This window comes from Hyperolius riggenbachi, chromosome 7 (genome assembly GCF_040937935.1).
Source record: "Hyperolius riggenbachi isolate aHypRig1 chromosome 7, aHypRig1.pri, whole genome shotgun sequence".
Taxonomy (NCBI): domain Eukaryota; kingdom Metazoa; phylum Chordata; class Amphibia; order Anura; family Hyperoliidae; genus Hyperolius; species Hyperolius riggenbachi.
Window position 1 is genome coordinate 287,722,312 of NC_090652.1, and position 24,950 is coordinate 287,747,261.

General features: G+C 47.6%; 1 protein-coding gene across 1 annotated transcript in view; it reads right to left on the reverse strand.

Annotated features, from left to right (window-relative positions):
* LOC137525088 (histamine N-methyltransferase-like) overlaps positions 1-24,950 on the reverse strand; it is a 40,672-nt gene that overhangs the window by 10,098 nt on the left and 5,624 nt on the right. Inside the window, exons 2-4 of the mRNA XM_068245883.1 lie at positions 16,760-16,812; positions 15,035-15,142; positions 9,494-9,624 (exon numbers count right to left, since the gene is read on the reverse strand). Coding sequence (XP_068101984.1) covers positions 9,494-9,624; positions 15,035-15,142; positions 16,760-16,812 — 292 coding nt within the window. The remainder of the gene's footprint in view (positions 1-9,493; positions 9,625-15,034; positions 15,143-16,759; positions 16,813-24,950) is intronic.

Genomic DNA, 24,950 nt, shown 5'->3' on the forward strand with positions numbered 1-24,950 from the left:
ACACAACTGGGACAGCACAGTTTTCAACCCAGACACCTCAGAATTTTTTTTTTTTTTACAAAAAAATGTAGCTATTGTAGTGACATAATAGCTAGTGGCGCATGGCAGCAGCGCCTAATTCTGTGGACCCTGGCGGTGGGAACACAGAGAGCAGGAGATTAAATACAGCAGCAGGAGGAGGAGGAGGAGGAGTGACGTGTGGCAGCAGGCAGTGTAACGGCCATGGTACCCAGCGTTGGTACTACGGCTGTAAATAAACACAAACAGCAGGAGGTTCCAGACAGCAGTCATGAAGCCCACATTGTGTCCAATACACAACTGGGACAGCGCAGTTTTCAACCCAGACACCTTACAATTTTTTTTTCTTTACAAAAAAGTAGCTATTGTAGTGGCCTAATAGCTAGTGGCGCATGGCAGCAGCGTATAATTCTGTGGACCCTGGCGGTGGGAACACATACAGCAGGAGGTTAAATACAGCAGCAGGAGGAGGAGGAGTGACGTGTGGCAGCAGGCAGTGTAACGGGCCATGGTACCTAGCGTTGGTACTACGGCTGTAATAATAAACCACCACCTATATATATATATATATATATATATATATATATATATATATATATATATATATATATATATACATATAGGGTGGGAAAGGCTGTAAACTTTAATTAAGAGTCTGGGCTGGTGGGTGAGTGACAAAAAAAGAAAGTTTTTAATACTAGTAGTACTAGCAGTGTAGTCTACAGTAGTCGATAACTAACTCATGTGACAGACAGTGTCAAATAAAAGTCTGTTACACACGGACACAATCAATAGGGTCAGGCAGATGACAGTCACAGATCACAACAGATGATGCCCTCTGTAAAGTAACTAAAACAGCTCTGAAGCTAATAAACTCACAGACTAACAACAATACAAATTAAGTAAACTAGGACGTAGGTAAATAACAACTAACTATAATTCCTAGTAGTAGTGTAGTAGACTAGTAGTTGATAACTAACTTGTGTGACCGACAGTGACAATCAAAGCCTGTCACACACGGACGCAATCAATAGGGTCAGGCAGAGATGACAGACAGTCACAGATAACAACAGATGCTGCCCTCTGTAAAGTAACTACCGTATTTCGCGCCATATAAGACGCTCCGGAATATAAGACGCACCCAGGTTTAGAGGGCAAAAACCAGGGAAAAAGAAAAATATACTAAACCTGGTGCGTCCATATTCCAGGAGCGTCTTGTACATGTCCTTCTGTGTGTCCTCATGTGCCCCCATGTGTCCTTCTGTGCCTCCCATGTGTCCTCCTGTGCCCCCCATGTGTCCTCCTGTGCCCCCCATGTGCCCTCCTGTGTGTCATGTGTCCTTCTGTGCCCCCCATGTGTCCTCCTGTGTCCTCATGTGCCCCCCTGCCTTCCTCCCTCCCACCTGCCCGAGTCTCCTGCCCTCCGGATTGGAGTGTTAATAGCAGCAGCAACTTACCTTTGGCAGGCTCCTGTGCTGATCCTAGATCATTGCGCTGCCCCCGCTAGCCTCCTCTGCCTCCCCCCTCTGTATCTGGCCCCCCCGGGTGAAGGAATAAAGTATCGGCAGCTTACCTCCGCAGTGCGCCCGCGAGGACTGCAGACATCCGTCTTCCAGGCACTTCTCGCTCTAGTGACCGGCTTGAACTGATGACGCGCAGTTCAAAGCCGGCCACTAGAGCAAGAAGTGCCTGGAAGACGGACGTCTGCAGTTATCGCGGGTGCACTGCGGAGGTAAGCTGCCGATACTTTATTCCTTCACCCGGGGGGGCCAGATACACAGGGGGGAGGCAAAGGAGGCTAGCGGGGGGCAGCACAATGATCTAGGATCAGCGCGGGAGCCTGCCAAAGGTAAGTTGCCGCCGCTATTAACACTCTATCCGGGGGGCCAGGAGACGCAGGCGGGCACAGAAAGGCAGGCACAGAAAGGCAGGGAATCCCCAACATGGCGGCGGGTCGCGGTTCGTATCGGCGGGCGTTATTAAGTTGGGGATTCCCTGCCTTTGCCATATAAGACGCAGGGACTTTTTCTCCCCATTTTTGGGGAGAAAAAGTGCGTCTTATACGGCGACAAATACGGTAACACAGTACTGAAGCTAATAAACTCACAGACTAACAGTAGAAATTAAGTAAACTACTAGCACACAACTAACTATAATCCCTAACCTACCTAAGATAGTAGTAGGCTAAGGCTAGCTAGGCTAGCAGGCCTAGCCTGCACACAGACCTAACACTAGCCTAGCACAGTATACAGTATATACACTACACTAGCTGACTGAACTATAACACTCAAATCAGTAGCTATCTATACAGCAATATAATAAAGGTGTGTAGAATGTGTGTAGGATGCAAAACGCTCTGTTTTCACAGTTGAAAAGCACTTGCAGACACGCAGCAGCACTAAAGATGCTCTCAGTACCGCACAGTCACAAGCAAGGACAGGATCCGCAACATGGCCGCTGCCTTATATAGAGGAGGGGAGGGCCAGGCTCCCCTCCTCTGATTGGTTACTAGTGCCTCGGCTGGGGGCCTTCTGATTGGCCCAATGACGTCATCCCCTGGATACCGAAGCCGAATTCGTGATCACGCGTTAACACCCGTGATCACGGCCGAATTCGAGAGTGATTATTCGGGTACATTCGTGTAACGATCGGTGGGCGCAGAGAGTATCTGATTACCGGTGATCTGCAGTATCACCGGAAATACAGATATATACCAGATTATAAGTGATCTGCAGTCTCACCGATAATCCGATATACAAACTAACCTCTGTTCACCTGAGTAGAGTGTAGTGTTTGGTGTAACTGTAACACTTAGAGGACAAGGCCTCAATGCAGCAAGGAGTACTGCACAGATTCCTTCCGCAGACCTGAGCTCTCCAAGACGGGAGGAGTCAGACTGACAGTAGGAAGGTATATCTGAAAGTGACCCTCAGGAGGAAGGATCGCTAACAGAGCGAGGAACCGCCTCTAACGGTAAGGTCGGTTCTCGAGGTCGGACAAGCCAGGTCGTAAACACACAGACAGATAAAGTACAAGATCAGCAGACAAAGGCAGAGTCAAAGTACAGGCAGGGTTCGGCAACGGGGTATCAGATATATCGGGGTACAAAATCAGGAGGCAGAAACAGAGTCTAGGAGCGAGCCGGGGTTCGGCAACAGAGTATCAGAAATAACGAGGTACAAGATCAGAGTTCAGAAGGGTAGTCAAGGCAGGCAAAAGTCATAACAGATAATCACAATCAAACTAGTACTTTAGCTATCAACAGAATCTAGCTAAGTGTAGGATTACAGCTCCAGCTGGTCCCGGCACACTTGCGGATCTGACTACGGATCTGGGTGCTCCCACGTGTGTGATCGCACGCCAGACAAAGAGCAAGTGAACAACCAGCAGTATATATACTCTAGGACCTTTCCAGGACCTCCCTAATTGCTGGTCCAATGGGAGCAGTGGAATTTGTCAGCTGACCCAGCTGGTCAGCCGACTCCCTTCTAACAGCTATTTAAACTCTGCCTCTGTGCTCGCGCGCGTGTAAGTCTGAATCTTGGTGGACTATCAGTCCCAGCCACACCAGTACTGTCTTGCAATGTATCCAGTGAACTGAGTGCGGGAGCCGCCTCCAATGCGGATTCCGCCGCTCTGCCTAAGCGGCATGCGGCGTTTTTTCCGCGTTGTGACGCCATGCTGGACGCGGAAACAGCCGCCTCGCCTTGAGAGACAGCGGCTTTTCCGCGTTTCATCACAGTACCCCCCCCCCCCCCCCCCCGAGGAGTGGACTCCGGACAACTCCTACCAGGCTTCTCGGGGTGTAAGGCATGAAACTCTTTCCTCAACTCATCCGCATGCATGCGAGTCCCCGGTACCCACTGTCTCTCCTCAATGCCATATCCCTTCCAGTGTACCAGATACTGTACCGAGTTCTGGACAATGCGAGAGTCCAAAATTTTCTCTACTTCGAACTCAGGATGACTATCCACCAGGACAGGAGGAGGAGGAGGAGTAGGGCCCACATGGACTGCTGGTTTGAGCAGGGATGCGTGAAATGATCTCACCCCACGCATGCTGGCGGGGAGATCAACGGTATAAGTGACGTTGTTGATCTTTTTGGTCACAGAAAACGGACCCACAAACCTGGGGCCCAGTTTGGCAGAAGGCTGCTTCAGGGTCAAGTGACGTGTGGACACCCAGACTAAATCCCCTGGCTGAAACTTCCATTCCATGGAACGTCTCTTGTCCGCTTGACCCTTTTGACTTTGGAACGCTTTCTGCAAATTATCTCTAACAATTCCCCAATTGTCCCTGAGTGACCTCTGCCAATCCTCCAGCGCTGGGAATGGAGAAGAGGCAACTGGCAAAGGGGAGAACTTGGGCGACCTCCCTGTCACAATCTGGAACGGGGAAAAACCAGAAGAAGAACTCTTTAAATTATTCTGCGCAAATTCTGCAAAAGCCAGAAACTTCACCCAGTCATTCTGTGCCTCCGCAACGTAACATCTTAAAAACTGTTCTAAAGACTGATTAATTCGTTCAGTCTGCCCATTCGTCTGTGGGTGGTAGCCTGACGAGAAAGACAGCTTCATGCCCATTTGGTGGCAGAATGCCCTCCAGAATTTAGAGATAAATTGGACTCCCCGATCGGACACAATGTTCTCCGGAATGCCGTGCAGCCGGAAAATGTGGACGATGAATAGGTCAGCCAATTCTTGGGCCGAGGGGAGTCCTTTTAAAGGCACGAAATGGGCCATTTTGCTGAAGCGATCGACTACCACCCAAATGACCGACATGCCTTCAGACCTGGGGAGTTCACCCACAAAATCCATGGACAAGTGGGTCCATGGTTCACTCGGGGCGGGCAAAGGCTGTAAGGTACCGACAGGTGCCTGCCGGGAGGGTTTACTTTTGGCACATACCGCACATTCCCTGACATATTCCTTGCAGTCTGTTGCCATAGAAGGCCACCAAGCACACCTGGCAATCAGATCCTGCGTTCTGGCAGCACCAGGGTGACCAGCACTCTTATGGGCGTGAAACATTTGTAAGACCTGTAGACGAAAAAACAGTGGGATAAACAAGACCCCCTCCGGTTTCCCCTCAGGGACATCCTGCTGAAAGGGACCCAAAACCTTTGTCCAATCCTCCCAGGTCTCTGTGGCTGCTAACACCAGCCTCTGCGGGATGATGGACTCAGGAGCGGGGGGCTGTGCTGTCTCTAATTCGAAACATCTGGACAGGGCATCTGCCTTGATGTTTTTGCTGCCTGGAGTGTATGTGATAATAAATCTGAACCTCGTAAAAAATAACGACCAACGGGCCTGTCGGGGACTTAGTCTCTTAGCCCCCTCGATGTATTCCAGATTCTTGTGATCAGTATACACCGTGATCGTGTGTTCTGCCCCTTCTAACCAGTGGCGCCATTCTTCAAATGCCAATTTAATGGCCAGAAGTTCCCGGTTGCCTATGTCGTAGTTTTTCTCTGCCGGTGAAAACCTCCGAGAGAAATAGGCACACGGGTGCAACCTCCCCTGCAGCCCAGAGCGTTGAGACAGCACAGCCCCTACTCCAACTTCTGAGGCATCAACCTCCACAATGAATGGGTAAGAGGTGTCTACGTGTCTCAATATGGGTGCAGAGCAAAACAATTTTTTCAAGTGAGAAAAAGCTGCCACAGCCTCAGGAGACCAGTGGTTGGTATCTGCCCCCTTTTTTGTGAGACTGGTAAGAGGGGCAATTATCGTGGAGTATCCCTTTATGAACCTCCTATAGTAATTCGCAAAACCTAAAAATCTTTGCAGGGGCTTCAACCCCACTGGCTGTGGCCATTCCAGGACAGCTGTGACCTTGGCAGGATCCATTGACAGGCCTGAGGTGGAGATCACATACCCTAAAAATGTGACAGTGGTCACCTCGAAAATACATTTCTCCACCTTGGCATACAGCATATTTTGCCTCAATTTGTCCAACACCAATTTAACGTGGACCCTGTGCTCGGGGAGGTTGTTGGAATAGATTAGTATATCGTCAAGGTATACTAGTACAAATCTACCCAACACCTCCCTGAATACCTCGTTGATTAAGACGGCTGGCGCATTGCACAACCCGAAGGGCATCACTAAGTACTCGTAATGCCCGTCGGGAGTGTTGAAGGCCGTCTTCCATTCATCACCCTTTCTAATGCGGACCAGGTTGTATGCACCCCTCAGATCTAATTTTGAAAAGATCTTAGCGTTCGTGACTTGCGTAAATAAATCGTCTATCAATGGTAACGGATAACGATTCTTCACCGTGATTTTATTCAGGCCACGGTAGTCGATGCATGGTCGCAGCCCTCCGTCTTTTTTCTTAACAAAAAAGAAACCGGCCCCTGCAGGCGACCGGGAGGGGCGAATGAACCCTTTGGCTAAATTGTCACGAATGTACTCCTGCATCGCTATTTTCTCTGGTCCAGACAAATTATACAAGTGACCCCTAGGGGGCATACAACCGGCACGGAGATCGATGGGGCAATCGAAAGGGCGATGAGGAGGTAACTTGTCAGCAGCCTTGGGACAGAATACATCCGAGAACTCGGAGTATTGCTCGGGAACCCCCTCCACATGCAACTTGGTCTGACCTAAAGTCACCTTCCCTAGACACTGTTGGGAACAGAAGTCTGACCAACTAGTTAATTGTCCTGTAGCCCAATTAATCTGTGGCGAATGGAGCTGCAGCCAGGGCATTCCTAAAACAATTGTGGAGGTGGTCATGTGTAATACAAAGAAACTTAGACTTTCATTATGCAGAACCCCAATAGTGACTTCCACCTCTGGTGTCTGAGACAGCGGACGGTCCCTTTGCAGCGGGGAGTCGTCCACAGCAGTAACCTGGATAGGTGGTTTTACTGAAGTGAGCGGAATGCCCAACTTTTCTGCAAACTCTGAACTCATAAAGTTAGCCGCGGAGCCTGAATCAACAAAGGCTTCTGTGGCTTCAGATTTGTCCCCCCATGTAATCATACAGGGAAGGAGCAAACGTTTTTCGTTTAAGGGTATGAGCCGGGCACCTAGGGTGCTACCCCCTACCACTCCTAAACGGTAGCATCTTCCCGGCTTGTTAGGGCAGTTTTGTACTATATGCCCCCCTTCAGCACAGTACAGACACAGCTGTTCGGTCATTCTCCGTCTTCGCTCTACCTGGGTCAATTTTGACCGAGCAATCTGTATTGGCTCGGATGGAGGCAAGACGGGAGAAGGTGCAATAGTAGGAGGTGGAGTCACTGGGACCGTAGTGTAAGATACCCCTCTGACACGGGAACTACCCCTGGTCTGTTTTTGGTAGCGCAGCCTGCGGTCGATTCGGATGGCCGCTGAGATGGCCTCATCGACTGTTCTAGGCTCGGGCTGGCTTAACATCAAATCAGAGACCTCATCGGACAGCCCTGACAAGAAACGATCTAATAGGGCATAAGTGTCCCACCTGGCCGTAACTGACCACCTCCTAAACTCGGCCGCGTAATCTTCGACCGGACCTTCGCCTTGACGCAAAAGCTTGAGCTTCCGCTCAGAAGTCGAAGCAAGGTCCGAATCGTCATAAATTACTGCCATAGCGTTAAAGAATTCCTCTACAGAGGTAAGAGCTTTGTCTCCGGCGGGCAGGCTATATGCCCAAGACTGGGAGTCGCCGGACAACAAAGTCTTTATAAACGTGACCCTCTGGGTCTCAGTACCCGAAGATTGGGGTCTCAACTCAAAATAGGACAATACTCTACTCCTAAAATTCCGGAAGTCAGATCTGTGGCCGGAAAAGCTTTCAGGTACAGGCATACGTATGTCAGAGCTAGGAGAGGATCGCACATGATCCACTGATGTCTGGAGGATTTGTACAGACCCTGATAGGGCATCAATAAGAGTCATGTGGGTGCCCAGTACTTGATTGATGTTGTCCACCGAAGTGGCAAGTACACCCAGACAATCAGTGTTTGCGTCCATTTTGTATTTGGTCTGGCGTTCTGTAACGATCGGTGGGCGCAGAGAGTATCTGATTACCGGTGATCTGCAGTATCACCGGAAATACAGATATATACCAGATTATAAGTGATCTGCAGTCTCACCGATAATCCGATATACAAACTAACCTCTGTTCACCTGAGAAGAGTGTAGTGTTTGGTGTAACTGTAACACTTAGAGGACAAGGCCTCAATGCAGCAAGGAGTACTGCACAGATTCCTTCCGCAGACCTGAGCTCTCCAAGACGGGAGGAGTCAGACTGACAGTAGGAAGGTATATCTGAAAGTGACCCTCAGGAGGAAGGATCGCTAACAGAGCGAGGAACCGCCTCTAACGGTAAGGTCGGTTCTCGAGGTCGGACAAGCCAGGTCGTAAACACACAGACAGATAAAGTACAAGATCAGCAGACAAAGGCAGAGTCAAAGTACAGGCAGGGTTCGGCAACGGGGTATCAGATATATCGGGGTACAAAATCAGGAGGCAGAAACAGAGTCTAGGAGCGAGCCGGGGTTCGGCAACAGAGTATCAGAAATAACGAGGTACAAGATCAGAGTTCAGAAGGGTAGTCAAGGCAGGCAAAAGTCATAACAGATAATCACAATCAAACTAGTACTTTAGCTATCAACAGAATCTAGCTAAGTGTAGGATTACAGCTCCAGCTGGTCCCGGCACACTTGCGGATCTGACTACGGATCTGGGTGCTCCCACGTGTGTGATCGCACGCCAGACAAAGAGCAAGTGAACAACCAGCAGTATATATACTCTAGGACCTTTCCAGGACCTCCCTAATTGCTGGTCCAATGGGAGCAGTGGAATTTGTCAGCTGACCCAGCTGGTCAGCCGACTCCCTTCTAACAGCTATTTAAACTCTGCCTCTGTGCTCGCGCGCGTGTAAGTCTGAATCTTGGTGGACTATCAGTCCCAGCCACACCAGTACTGTCTTGCAATGTATCCAGTGAACTGAGTGCGGGAGCCGCCTCCAATGCGGATTCCGCCGCTCTGCCTAAGCGGCATGCGGCGTTTTTTCCGCGTTGTGACGCCATGCTGGACGCGGAAACAGCCGCCTCGCCTTGAGAGACAGCGGCTTTTCCGCGTTTCATCACAATTCGACTTCTAATTTGGGAGCAGTATCGGTCTTCAAATTCGAATTCGAGTTTGGCAATCATGAAAATCTACCCGTGATCGGGTAAATTAGAATTTGCGATCTCTGGAGAGCAACACTGGCATACAGTATACCGGCCCCAATCATGTGGCATGCATCGGGAGCCAGAAGATGACAGTAGAGAGCAAGTGGCTGCTGGGAGGAAGAGGAGACTCAATGCAGCACTGAAGCAGATAAATGTTACGCTGCAAGGTGGGAGGGAGGATGAGGAGCGGGCCTCCATATCCTCTTCCTTCAGGTGTAAGGGGTCACTGGGGCTATTGTTACTACAATGCATAGAGCCCAGTGCATGTAGGCTAACATGATCTGGAAAGTGTATATACTGTAGACTCACCTGTACCATATGAATGAGATCAAACTTCTTAGCAGTATTATTTTGCTTGACATCTGCTTCATATTCTACTACACTTTTATTGTGCCAGGTAAAGGTTACATTACTCAATTCGGGAGTATTGGACACACTGGCTACAAAAAAATAAAAAATAAATAAAATGAATAAGAATTACAACATTTCTTAATTGCAAATAGAGTTATAAAAACAACACCATCAATGAATACTTTATTAAAGAGGAACTGTTGCGAAAATCTTAACATTCAAAACACATACATCTGAACCATAAATTACTTTTCTCCTATGTTGCTGTCACTTACAGTAGGTAGTAGAAATCTGACAGGTTTTGGGCTAGTCCATCTCTTCATTGGGGATTCTCAGCATGGCCTTTATTCTTTATAAAGACATTCCCTGAAAAAGATTTATACAAAGATGCTGGCCAGCCTCCCTGCTCACTGTACACTTCTTTGGGAGTTGGACGGAGCAACTGCCATCCACTAAGTGCTTTTAAAAATAAAGAAAACCCTTAGAACCCCCATGAGTAGATGGGCTAGTCCAAAATCTGGCGGTAATGTCAGATTTCTACTACTTACTGTAAGTGACAGCAACATAGGAGAAAAGCAATTTATGGCTCATTTTACTCTGGAAGAAATGTACTTCTTATTTGTATGTGTTTACATGTATTTTCACGACAGAGGTCCTTTAAGAACAGTATTTGAGCATTAGGTAAGTTCTTCCTTTTGCCCTCAAACAACCTCAGTTCATGAAACTGACGTCCACAATTACTTCTGAAGATGAGCGGACCCAAACTGCGCATGCGTGAGTCCAAAGAGCGCCTGCCCTCGGAAGCACGCACTCAGGGATGTGAACAGTGGCGTAGCTGGAAATTATGGGGCCCCGTAGCAATATTTTGGTAGACCCCACCCAAAAAAAAATGTATTAAGCAGCCAGTGTTCCCCCAATTGCAATGGAAACAGAGGCGCCAGCAGAGTAAAAATTAATCTTAGCTAAAAACAGATAAAAGTTGGGGGGCAAGGATGGACTTACCTCCCCAAAACCAAACACAACCACTATGTATGGTTTAAACAAGATTTAATTCGTACTCCAGAACAAATGCAACGCGTTTCGCGGGTCTCTAGCCCGCTTCCTCAGGCAATAATAAAGATAGGAGTAACTCAGAAGTTGTGTAGCCAAGCAGAGGCAGTGTACTTGGCTACACAACTTCTGAGTTACTCCTACCTGTGGTATTGCCTGAAGTAGCGGGCTAGAGACCTGCGAAACGCGTTGCATTTGTTCTGGAGTACGAATAAAAGAGACACTGAAGCGAGTCTAAATTTACTTTTTTAACATGCAGTCATGTAAAGAACTATAACCCCTGCTAAAACGCCGCTATCCCGCAGCAAAACGAGGGGTTTATACCCCCCAAATCCCCCCTGCAAAATACATGACTTTCTTGGTCGTGGATTTTGCTGCTCCGGGAGGCAGAGCTTTCAGCTGCAGCTCTGCCTCCATGTGCGTCAATCTGCCGGCGCCCGCCCCTCTCTGTGAAGGAAGATTGAGAGGGGCGGGGAGAGGCGGCGATCAGCCGGGATTGACGTGCGAAGAGGCAGAGCTACAGCTCTAAGCTCTGCCTCATCAGGAAGTGCTCCCTGGAGGTAGGAGAGGAGATTTAGGGGGGGTATAAACCCCTTCTTTTGCTGTGGCGTTTTAGCAGGCTGGATGTTAAAAAAGTAATTTTAGACTCACTTCAGAGTCTCTTTAAATCTTGTTTAAACCATACATAGTGGTTGTGTTTGGTTTTGGGAGGTAAGTCCACCCTTGCCCCCCAACTTTTATCTGTTTTTACCTATGATCAATTTTCACTCTGCTGGCGCCTCTGTTTCCATTGCAATTATTGTTATCCACCTGGTGGGTGGGTGAACACCCCTCTTTCCTTCTACAGAGAGCGACTTTTTAGCCTGAGTGGGGACAGGCCTAACATCCCCATAAGTCCTCTAAGTGGTTGCCTGAACCTGGCAACCCATACTAGTGAGTATATTTCTATTTGCTGCTACCTTGGCAATACTTTATCATCAATAATACACTATTGGGGGCTCTCGATTGTGTTTTTCCTTTCTTTTACATAGTGTTCCCCCAAGCTTAGGTCGCACCCAAGTATAGGTAGCCAGTATGCCCCCCCTCTTCCCCAAGTATAAGCAGTCTCCACTCTCCAAGTATAGGTAGCCAGTATCCCCCCCCCCCCTCTTCCCCAAGTATTAGCAGTCTCCAAGCATAGGTAGCAAGTATGCCCCCCCCCCCAAGTATAGGAAATCTCCGAGTATAGGTAACCAGTATGCCCCCCAATGCAGTGCAGGTGTGCAGAATGTAAAAGAGAACTCACCTCTCCAGGCTCCACCAGCAATCTATCCTCTCTGTGCATCCCTTTCCCTATGATTAGAGTGCCCTCTCTTGTCACGTGACTCTATTCACTACTCTGCACCTCTAGGAGCCTGCTGCGGGTCTGCATGAGGTCCACTCCCATATTGCTGCCAACCAAACACAAACAACAGGCCCCCCCTGGCTATAGGCCTCATAGCAGCTGCTATGGCTGCTATGGTGATCCCTACACCAGTGGATGTGTTTCCAAAGCTACACTAGGACTTCCGAAGGCACAGAATTTTAATAGGAGACAGCATGGAATGAGGGAATGGTGAGAGGATCAGACAGGCGCTATGGCATCCAGAGCCTTCCCTCTCCATAGACGAGTAGCTAAGGGTTTTTTGATGGCTTTGCAATTTCTTTAAGAGTAAGCAAGCAACATTATGCATCACTGTAGGACAGTCAGTGGACGTACATATGGATGCGTCGCCGGTGAGTTGGGCGCCAGGAGAGCTGAATGATGGCTCTCCCTGCTGCCGCAAAACTCCCCCGGCAGCGTTAAAAACTATTTCCCCTCCGAGTTGTCACAACAACTCGGAGGAGATGTAATTCGGGGTCTGGCAACCGCTGGAACCCCCGAATTACCCTTACGTGCCCTGCACAGCATTACATTGCTGCTATGGGGCGCCTGGTTTTGGCGCCCAGCGCGTGTGCCGAAACTACCTGCTTCGGTCAGTGAGATATGCAATGTTCTAAAAATCCTGGTGTACTAACAGTGCCACTTATTAATAGCATGTCTATAGCCTGATTACAGAGCCACACACTCCAGCTACAGACAGCTGTTTAATGCTGTTTGGCCTTCATCAGTGCTAGGTATGGATAGTGTTGGTGTTGGAATTCAACATAGTGAATGTGAACAACTGAATACTCCCGACCGCCACTGTTCAGCACCCAAACTAGCTGATAGGGTGAAGGAGGCATTTACTGCCTTGCACGTTACATTGCGCTTTGTCTGACTCCCAGTTTGGATAGAGGAAGTATTGGAGTCACGTGTAGCATAACGTGCCACACAAGGCAGTGAATTCCTCCTGACCCGCTTGTTAGGGTGCTGAACAGTGGCGGTAGGAAGTATCAGTCGAAAATCCACTTCCAACCCCCAAACTAGTGGAGAACTTTCCAGGACAAGGTGTTAGAGAGAACCCAGTTACACAATGGGAAACCTGAACCACTAAGGCTTCTGTAAGGGGTCAAAAGGAACCCAGACATTGCTCTACTACAAAAGCTAATTCAAAAGAAAATTCCCCACTTGTAGAAAAATCAGTTATTCTCCTAATGTCAGCATTACCTTAATAAACATTGCTATAATGAGAAAATGGAGGAGGGTCATCTACTGTAACCACATCATCATTTTTGATGGAGCAGAGTACATGGAGATAGGCGCTCAGTATAACAACAATTGGCATATGAAAGAAATATAAAAAAGTTGGCTTACTTCTATGAAGAAGGAGATTGCCATAAATTTATTACCGGTAAATAGAAAATCAGACACTTAGTTGATTATACGTTTCGCGGATCGCAGTCCGCTTCATCAGATCAGTAAGAAAAGTGTCTGGAATAAACACGGACACTCCTCAGTATGAGGAGGAGTATGTTTATTCCAGACACTTTTCTTACTGATCTGATGAAGCGGACTGCGATCCTTGAAACGCGTAATCAACTGAGTGTCTGATTTTCTGTTTTATAAATTTGTTACTGTTTATGGCAATCTCCTTCTTCAAAGACGTAAGCCAACTTTTTTTTTTTATATATTTCTTTCAAATGCCAATTGTTTTTATTTTTTGGGCTGCCTCCTCCCTACAAGAGTTAATTACACCTGCCTCCATATATTGGGGAGTGGATTCGTGTTACGGGTCTATTTTACCTCTAAACCCTATCTTCTTCTGGAGTGCGACCTGTGACATCATAGAGATAAGTGCCTGAGTGAGGACAGGTTTTCCTCACTGGCTTTAATACTGTGGTTGCGAGTCTTGCAACCCATACTTGTGAGTATATTTTATATTGTTATTTGGCTCAAAGCCTTGATGTACTACACTATCACGAGCTTCTGTTCTGGTGTCCCTGTCTCGTTTTTGTTTCCCCTGGAAGGTCGATCCGACTCCACTTGTCCACACACCACTGCTACCCAGTATAACAAGTTAGAACTCTTTACTGAAGAAAAACATGCAGAGATAAATCATACATCCGCCATCAGGAAATGCAGCTTACTTAGCACAGTGGGGAACACAGAATGAATACAGAAAATCACAATACCATAGAGATCATTGCAGCTTAGTATGGACAGTGACATCTTGTGGTTAATTTACTATATTGCAGTTTAGCTAATTGCATTGATACTGGCAACAATTTTCAGGTATCTTAACCTTTTGGGAACCGGCTGCCAACCCTCCTTAAGGACCAGGCCATTTTACATGTGGGGGGGGGGGGTAAGCATTGGGGAGGGGCAGGCGGCCGGATCCCCAGTGTGGCAAGCTGGGCATGGTGCCCCTCTTTTGTCTCTCCTGTAGCCAACAGCCTTTACTCACCTCCCAGGCTCCAGCGATGAGCAGCTGTGGACACCTCCGCTCTCGCTGGCATCCCCGCTCGTACTGACGCTCAGTTCCGGGTCGCGGCTTGATGACGTCATCAAACCGGGACCCTGCACTAAACACAGAGCGAGCGGGGATGCCCAGCCAGAGCGGAGGGGAGTGCTGATCGCCAGGGGAACATCAGGAAGGTGAGTGGATCCTCTTCTTCCCACCCTACCGCCGCAGCTCTAACAGTGATTCCTACGATCCGCAGCATCCGCCAGCGATCATAGTGATCAGGAGCCAATCGCGATGGCTCCTGATCACTGAGGGGAGATGTCAGCTGTCATACGACAGCTTAATCTCCCCTCTCGTGTGCGCATGATCGTGTCGGGAGCAGAAACAGTGGGCGGTGTAAATCCTACACCGCACCAGACTTAGGATTTACATGCGGCGGTCCCCAAATGGTTTTACAGAGTAACAAGATTTACCTGGCGTAGTTCTTGAGCAGGGAAATGGGATTTTGGGGTAGTCTATAAGCCAAACAGTGACCCCAAAGTTAAAGAATTTCAGAGGCGAGTACTGTATGTAAAATGAGTACAAAATGACTTGTGTCACTTACCTTTGTAAAGGTCAATCTCTTCCTTGGTGGGTTCAATGGTCTCACTATAGATCTTCAGGTCGGGTCTTAATTTTTGTATCGTTGAAAGAATGTGTAAATCTATTTTCCCTGTAATAGAATTTTGTTACAATAAATATAGTTCGTTACACTGCTGTGTTTTCTGTCTTCCAGAAACAGAAGGTATTTGCATGTGATCTTCAGAAATGCATTACTTTGGGACAGTGGGTGGGTGGGCGGGGAATGTTTCCCCCTTTTCCCTTTATATTGTAAGCTCGCAAGGGCAGGGCTCTCTCCCCTTTTGTGTCTTGGAAACCACTCACAGCTCTACAGCTCTATGGCCAGACCCCCTCTCCTTCCAGCTCTGTGGCTAGTCCCCCTCACAGCTCTGTGGCCAGCCCCCCTCACAGCTCTGTGGCCAGCCCCACTCCCCTACTAGCTCTGTGACCAGCCCCTCCTCACAGCTCTGAGGCTAGCCCCCCTCACAGCTCTGTGGCCAGCCCCTCCTCAAAGCAGTTCTGTAGCAAACCCCTCCTAACAGCTCGTTGGACTTCTTAAATGCCATAGAGTCAAGCCATCCGTGATCAAGCACTGGCTGGTGCAAAACAATTGTCGGAGGACGGGCTCTAAGTGTGTGGTGTCATCTGGATGGGTGAAGTACCAAATTGGTTTTTATCAATGTGCTACACTGCTATCACTGTTTTACACGGATTGTGCAATAAATGTTTGCTGAAGTACTCTGGTGCCCACGTCTCTCTTACAAGGACTTTTGGTTGCCTCCTCACAGCTCTGTTGCCACCCCCCCCCCCTCCCCTGCCAGCTCTGTGGCCAGCCCTACTCACAGCTCTGTGTCCAGCCAGCCCCTCCTCACAGCTCTGTGGCCAGCTCCCTCCCAATACAGCTCTGTGGTCAGCCCTCCTCACAGCTCTGTGGACAGCAACCCTCCCCTTCCAGTTCTGTAACCAACCCATCTCAGTATGAGAATCAGCCAATTTTACCTCCTCCATGCAGTATGAGAGCTTATCTACACAATCTGCCCTCATACTACATTAGAGGTGGTAAAATTGGTTAATGATTGGCCAGCCAAAGTTAAAGGTGTGATCAATGTTTAAAGCCTGATACACAGTTTCAATTACGATTGGCCAATCACAGACCAGACACTGTGGTTGCTGGTCTTGCAACCAACACTTGCGAGTCATTTTCTTATAGATTATGCACACCCATCAACTGAAATGACTACACCTGTGTGTTTTTTTCTGGAAAGTCCCGGAGCCTCACCAGATGCCTCTTCCTACTTGGTAGAGGGAAGCTTCTGGATCTTCTAGAAGCTTCTCACGTCCTCCTCCAGACTACCAAGACTTATACAGTGATGGGACCCTCAGAAATTTGTGGTTGGGCTCTCGTGCATAAGCGAGCGCATCTGCATTGCGCAAGATGGTTCACACTTGTGTAACAGCAAAAAGCCATGCCCGGGCTTGGTGGAAAAATCAGAGCCAGAGTTTGGCTCCATGCTATTGTGCAAGTGTGAGCCGCCTGCGCAGTGCAGCCAAGCTCTGTCGACAAGCCCCTATCAAAGAGCTACTGTATATCCACCACAGCCAGGCATCCCGTCCTCTACATCTCTCTCTCATCCCCGGTAAGTACCCATTTCTGGACCTTTTTTCCCCTTTAGGACTAGGTACATTTCAAATAATGTTGTTATCTATGGTATCCCAAACCAAGACTCACCTGTACCACTTCCAACGCCCAACACATTGAAAAATGACTTTCCAGTCACAGGCCTAAAAAAGAGAAAAGCATGTTACCAGTGGGGCACCAGTCAAAATTCTCCAAAAAGTCAAGTATCAACCCAGGCTGAGGGGTAACTACAGGGGAGCAGCCCCTGCGACTGCAGTGGGGCTCAGATCTGTAGGAAGGCTCCAACTACTAACCTTCTGCCTCGCTGACAAAGGGGTCCGGCCTTCAGATCAGGTGTTTTTGTGGCCATACTTGGTTTGAAAATTACGATGCCCACACTTGTTTTATGACCCTCAAAAGATGGGATCCCAGACTGTGATGGTCACAAGTGTAAGGGTTGGTGATGGGTCAAACCTCAGATTTTTGGTTTGCGAACCTCGACCGCGAATTTCTGCAAACGTTTGCGAACCGGCGAACTTCGCAAACCGCAATAGACTTCAATGGGAAGGTGAACTTTCAAAACTACAAACACTTTCTGGCCACAAAAGTGATGGAAAAGATGTTTCAAGGGGTCTAACACCTGGAGTGGGGCATGGCGGAGTGGGATACACGCCAAAAGTCCAGGGGAAAAATCTGCATTTGAGACACAGCAGCACTTTTCTTTCGGTTCACTAACCAGCCCAAGTCTGTTAGTGTTGATAGAAATCTCTGTTGGTGACTTAGAAGAATTTCCACGTTTTGGCTGAGCAGGAGTATGTCGTCTAAGTAGTGGAATATTCTCATTCCTTGTGTTCTGAGAAATGCTATGACTGGTAGTAGAATTTTGGTGAAGGTTCTTGGAGCGGTAGAAATTCCGAATAGTAGTGCCTGGAATTGATAATGCTTTTCCTGAATTGCGAATCGAAGACATTTTTGATACTTTTGATTTATGGGGACATGAAGATATGCATCTGCTAGATCTATGGATGTCATCCAGTCGTTTACTTGAATCATGGGAGTTATTGATTGTAAAGACTAGGGATGGGACCTCGAATTTGGCGAATCCACGAATCCCTCGAATCTTAAGAAAGATTCGAGATTCGTGGATTCAAATCCCCATGCCATTTTAGGGCATACGAATCCGACGAATCCGCCGCATCCGCCGCAACGTTTCGCCGCCGGGATCGCTGTGTATACATTACCTGCGCCGCTTGTGACGTCATCGCGACCTCCGCCGACCTCGCGTTCCATCGCAGTGTGATGCGCCGCCACGTCATCGCGACCACTGAAGACCTCGCGTTCCGTCGCCGCGTGATGACGTTGACGCCGCTCCGCCTATAGTTCAGTGAAGGCCCGAGGTGTGGACGGTGTGGACGTCGCTCTCGCGTAGAAGACCTGGCTGAGACTGAAGACGGACGGACGGACGGACTGAGGGAGAGAGAACAACAGACAGGTACAGTATGGGGGCAGGGGGGGGCTCGGGCACTGAACTACCTATGCGCCACTAAACTACCTATGCTGGGGGGCACTAAACTACCTATGCTGCTGGGGGGCACTAAACTACCTATGCAGGTGGGGGGGCCACTAAACTAACTATCCTGGGGGGCACTAGATTACCTACCTATGCTGGGGGGCACTACATTACCTACCTATGCTGGGGGGCACTACATTACCTACCTATGCTGGGGGGCACTAGATTACCTACCTATGCTGGGGGGCACTAGATTACCTACCTATGCTGGGGGGCACTAGATTACCTACCTATGCTGGGGGGCACTAGATTACCTACCTATGCTGGGGGGCACTAGACTACCTACCTATGCTGCTGGGGGGCACTAGACTACCTACCTATGCTGGGGGGCACTAGACTACCTACCTAAAGGCCCCTCTACCTACCTACATACCTACCTATACATAAGGCCCTATACCCTGCTACCTATACTGAAGGTCCCTCTACCTACCTACCCACCTACCTAAAGGCCCCCCTATACGTACCTACCTACCTAAAGGCCCCTATACCTACCTACCTACATACCTACCTATACTTAAGGCCCTATACCCTGCTACCTATACTGAAGGTCCCTTTACCTACCTACCTAAATGCCCCTATACCTACCTACATACCTACCTATACTTAAGGCCCTATACCCTGCTACCTATACTGAAGGTCCCTTTATCTACCTACCTAAAGGCCCCTATACCTACCTAAAGGCCCCTATACCTACCTACATACCTACCTACATACCTACCTATACTTAAGGCCCTATACCCTGCTACCTATACTGAAGGTCCCTTTACCTACCTACCTACCTACCTATACTGAAGCCACATGTACCTTACTACCTATACTGAAGGCCCCTATACCTAGCTACCTACCTATACTGAAGGCCCATATACCCTGCTACCTATACTGAAGGCCCATATACCCTGCTACCTATACTGAAGGCCCATATACCTTGCTACCTATACTGCAGGCCCCTATACCTTGCTACCTATACTGAAAGCTACCAATATTGAAGGCACCCATACCTAGCTACCTATACTGCGGGCACCTATGCCTGGGTACCTATACTGCGGGCACCTATGCCTGGGTACCTATACTGCGGGCAACTATACCACGGATCACACAATTCTTATGTGCAGGATTCGTTAGATTCGGGATTCGAAAGGTTCGAGATATTCGAGAACCTTTTTAGATTCGGATCCGGATTCGGATTCGAAGAAATTGTGGATTCGTCCCATCCCTAGTAAAGACTCTATTTTGAAATGGCTAACTTTTATATGATGATTCAGGAACTTTAGACCTAGAACCGGTCTCCAATTTCCCGTTGCTTTTGGCACTAAGAACTTGTCGGAAACCTGTATTATTACTTTCACCATCTCCAATGAATGAACGTAATCCATTAAGACTTGATGTTTCAGTTTGTTTTCTGTAAACTTCGTTAACATGAATCGACTTTCAGGCGGTATCTTTCCGAATTTCCACATGTGACCTCTTTTCAGAGTTTTCAAGACCCAGGGATTTTCTATGGTTTCCACCCAAGATTTCCAGTAGAGACAAAGTCTTGCCCCTACCGGAGCTTCTTGAGTGGACACACCCTCAAAAGGATTTCTTAATTTGCTGTGAAGAAGAAGTTGCTCTATTTTTATTGTTTTTGAGAAACGATGATTGAGTACCTCTCCAGTTCTTATTAAATTGTTTCCCTGGTCTGTATGATTTTGCCTGTTGAAACCTATTTGAAAAGAATCTTTTTGAGCCTTGTTGCCTATACTCTTTTGGTATCCTGTCTTGTGGTATTAAACCTGTCTTTCCCCGTCACCATGGAAATAGAATTGTCCATGACTGGGTCGAAGAGATAATTTCCATCATTTGGAATTTTACACCAGTTATGTCTTGATGCTTGGTCTGCAGACCATGGTTTTAACCAGAGTGCTCGCTTCGCCGTCACATTATGTAGCATTGACCTTGCGGAAGATCTTATTGTATCTATTGCAGCTTCACCAACTAAATCCCCTGCAAGCTTTAATTCATCTAGAGCTTTAATTATCACATGTTTATCCGTGTCCGAGTTTAACATGATTTCTACATTTTCAACCCATACTTTTATGGCTTTTGCCAAGGAAGTTAAGGCTATGGCTAGTTTACAGGCGGCCCCAGCAGCCAAAAAGACCTTCCTCATGTCCATGTCAATCTTCCTATCCAATGGATCCTTGAATAACACCACGTTACCCATTGGCAAAGTTACGTGCTTTGCCAGTCTCATTATAGATGCATCCACAACAGGAGCAGCCTCAATCAATTTTGCTTCGTCATCTTTTAATGGATACAGCTTAGAAAATCTATTTGATAATGAAGGTTTCTGATCTTCTTTAGACCATTCCTTTAGTTTGATACTGTATCTCTTATTACTTTCATAAACGGAAAAGATTTTGGTTGAGTCTGCAAGTGTGGATAGTACTTATCCGGTTCCTGCTGTGATTCACCTTCTTCCTGACACTCACACAATTGCTGACACAAATGCCGGCACCAATGCGAAATCAAATCCAACAGGTGGAAGTTCCCCCTGAGAACCTGATTCCTCTGTTTGGACTGGGGCTGTTGTAGGTGCAATAGATTGTGTAACTGACATTTTCTGGAAAGTGTCCTGCACAGCTTGCTGTATGTAAGATAATACTTGTTCATTATCTGCTTCTTTGTCTCCAGCTAGCTCTGTAAAGCATGATTCGCATACTCTCTTGTTTGGTAGAGCCGGTTGAGCACAGGACCAGCATAAATTTGTTTCCGGCTTCGAGTCATGTCCTCTGAGGCAGAGGATTGAGACCTTGCCCTTTCTTGTTTTCTAGGGGAATGTTTTGCATAATAATATCTCATAGGAGAAAAACGACCAGAGTCATATTTGTCATATGATGAAGGACGTCTCGGAGAAAGTCTATAATTATGATCATATTCATTATGTCTCCTGGGAGATCTCTCTCTGTATGAATTATAACGGCTTCTCCCTGAACATTGTTCTGGTGAACGGCTCCTAGTAGGGCTTCTCCTGTGACCATCATATCTAATAGAATTCCTCCTCTGATAATAGTCCATATAAGGAGAATTTCTTCTAGGAGAAATTGATCTGTTTGATTAAGATAGTCTTCATAATTATCTTGAGATTGGGAACAAGGTAAATTTCTTTTAGGCAAGGACTGGATGCTTTTAGCGACTATAAGCCCTTCTCCTCTCTCATACGGACAGTGAAAACACAAAAGAAAAACAAAATATGGTGTTTTCACAAAAAAAAATCCATAAAAATATGAAGAGAGACAGAAAGCACTCTTTTTAAGATACTGCCCGAGCAACCAGGTGCAATAAAGGAATTAATAGGAAAAACACCCTGTGCCTACACCAGTGACAAGGATACATACCTGGATACCCAAGCAGAAGTTTCCGGCATTGAATCATCCATGTCAACTTAAAGGGATACTGTAGGGGGGTCGGGGGAAAATGAGTTGAACTTACCCGGGGCTTCTAATGGTCCCCCGCAGACATCCTGTACCTGCGCAGCAGCTCCCCAATGCTCCGGCCCCACCTCTAGTTCACTTCTGGAATTTCAGACTTTAAAGTCTGAAAACCACTGCGCCTGTCGTGCCCTCACTCCCGCTGATGGCACCAGGAGCGTACTGCGCAGGCACAGTATGGTCTGTGCCTGCACAGTATGCTCCTGGTGACATCAGGGTAAGCGAGGACACGGCAACGCAGGTGCAGTGGTTTTAAGACTTTAAAGTCTGAAATTCCAGAAGTGACCCGGAGGTGGGGCCGGGGCATCGGTGAGTGGCTGCACGGGCACAGGATGCCTGCGGGGGACCATTAGAAGCCCCGGGTAACTTTAACTCATTTTTCCCCCGACCCCCCTACAGTATCCCTTTAAAGAGAACCTAAACTGAGAAGGATATTGGTTTTTCCTTTTAAAATAATACCAGTTGCCTGACTCTCCTACTGATCCTGTGTCTCTAATATTTTTAGCCACCACCCCTCAACAAGCATGCAGATCAGGTGCTCTGACTAAAGTCAGACTGGATTAGTTGCATGCTTGTTTCAGGTGTGTGATTCAACCACCACTGCAGCCAAAGAGCTCAGCAGGACTGCCAGGCAACTGGTATTGTTTAAAAGGAAACACCCATATCTCTCTCAGTTAAGGTTCCCTTTAAAAGTTAAGAAGCGTGGTACCAGCTGCAGGACGCTGCCGCCCACGCTATCTCTCCATCTTGGCACTGCACAGCAATATCCATACCCTGCTTCCTGTTTAAAACCGACCTGCCGACCAATCCGCATAGATAACCCAAAATCTTGCTCCTCGCGAGATCCACAGCGAGTCACCTGCGCCATCTTAGGTAATGGCAAATCCCGAGTCCATACTTTGGCCAATAGGAGTGCCGGTAGAGTCTCACGTTAGAATCTCGCGAGATCCTCTGCAGATGCAAATGCCGGTAACCTATGCGCATACGGGGCAGCAGTATCCCGGCCTAAACCCTTATTTAAAAGGTGCAAGCGGCCTTAACGGTGAGCGGCAGAGGCTGAAAAACTGCTAACTTTAAAGAACCTCATAAAAATAAAAGGAGGTAAGAGCCTTCCATAAAAGGGAAAAAAAAAAAAAACTAAGACTCATAGAGTACCTCTCCATCGAGGACAGAAAAAAAAGAATGCCCGGGGGGGGGGGGGGGGGGGGGGGTTGGGGGTTGTTAGATTCTCCAAACTTACAGAGAAATCTGTCCTATAGAGGTCAGGGGGCGAGGCCTAACCCATAAGTATGCCGCCTTGTTTATGCAAGAAATAGACTTTAATGTTACACGGAAGGCAGTCACATGACCCTTCCTGATGCCCACCCCCTACACCACGATTGGTGACTTGCACACTACACAGGCTGTAAGCCACCGCCCACACTGAATCCGTGTCGGAGTACACAATAGGCTTATCACTCCTTCACACAGTATTTAACACACCAATGCCACTAACAAGGTCACAGAGGAGCCAGGTGCACACCAGACTTCTTGCTGGTAAGTTCTTTTTGTGTTTTATGGTTACATTTGCTCAGGACCTTAACGGTCTTGGTCCCTCTCCTGCCTAATTTCTTTATATGCAATCCATTACTCACTCCACCACTCCCTTTTATTTTGTTACTATTTCCCATATGATCACTACACTTCAATGCACAATATCCCCAATCTTGGATTGTCACCACTACCAATACCCCCCTACACCTACTAACCCAATACACCTACCACCCTAGATACCTTTCCCCACAGACCCAATACATAGGGACACCACCTATTGCGAGTCCCCACACAACATCGTTTCTATTAACCGAATTACCATGCATTTGCACTGTACACACACCATATATAACAACACATACAATAGTCTGATGGCTCCTCTTGTCTCTGTCTCTCTTCTTTAGTGTGAAACTCCATTCTGTTGTTGCCTGAGGAGGCAGGAATATACCTGCGAAACGCGTTGCTGTATTTATTTGGAGTATGTGAATACATTTGTATTAATAATAATTGACAGCTCTATGTTTTTTGGGGGGAGGTGAGTCCACCACAACCTCCCGACCAAATAACAATTTTAGCAATTTTTATCCTGCTGGCGCCTTTGTTCTCTTTCTACGATACCAGTGTCCACCCTGGGTGGAGGGGTGTTATACCCTCTTTTTCCTATACTACGGAGAGCAACATCTTAGCCCTGAGTGAGGACAGGCCTATTCTCCTCACCTGCATCTACAGTGGTTGCCCGAGCGGTAACCCTGGTTTGTGAGTATATACTTTACTTACGTACATTTTCCCCCTAAATCCAATACATACTACACTATATTGGGCTCTCGGTTTCTCCTCCTTTATATGGTATATAAAACAGTTTGCACTCACACAGATGCAGTGAAAGGTATGCAGTGACTGCTGGTATAACAATTTGCAGTCACACAGGTGTAGTGAAAGGTACGCGGTGACTGCTGGTATAACAATGAGCAGTCACACAGGTGCAGTGAAAAGGTTGCAGTGACTGCTGGTATAACAATGTGAAATCACACAGGTGCAGTAAAAGGTATGCAGGGAATGCTGGTATAACAATGTGCAGTCACATAGGTGCAGTGAAAGGTATGCAGTGACTGCTGGAATAACAATGTGCAGTCACACAGGTGCAGTGAAAAGGTTGCAGTGACTGCTGATATAACAATGTGCAGTCACACAGGTGCAGTGAAAAGGTTGCAGTGAACATGGATGCACTGACTGCTGATATATAAAACAGTGTAAGGTCACACGAATGCAAAGAAAGGTATGCAGTGACTGGTATATAAAACAGCGTGCGGTCACACAGATGCAGTGAAAGGTATGTAGTGACTGGTATATGAAACAGCGTGCAGTCACACACGTGCAGTGAAAGGTATGCAGTGACTTGTATTATAATACAATGTGCAGCAGTCACACTAGGCACTGAATGTGCTGGGCCTGACACAGTATAGCAATTAGCAAGGGCCAGCTGCGACAGACAGGGCTGTATATGCAGTGTCAGTGGGCCACACAAAAAAAAAACACATCACAAGAACATTAGCTCTCAAAAGAGCTGTTTTGGGGTGCTTTTCATCAACAAATAGCAAGGAGCAAACTAACAGACCTCCTAACTATCGCTTTCCCTATCTCTCCAATGTCTCTCCCTTCTCTCACTAATACAGCAGCACACAGAGTGAGAAAATGGCCGACGCTGCTTCCTTATATCAGGGGGGTAGGA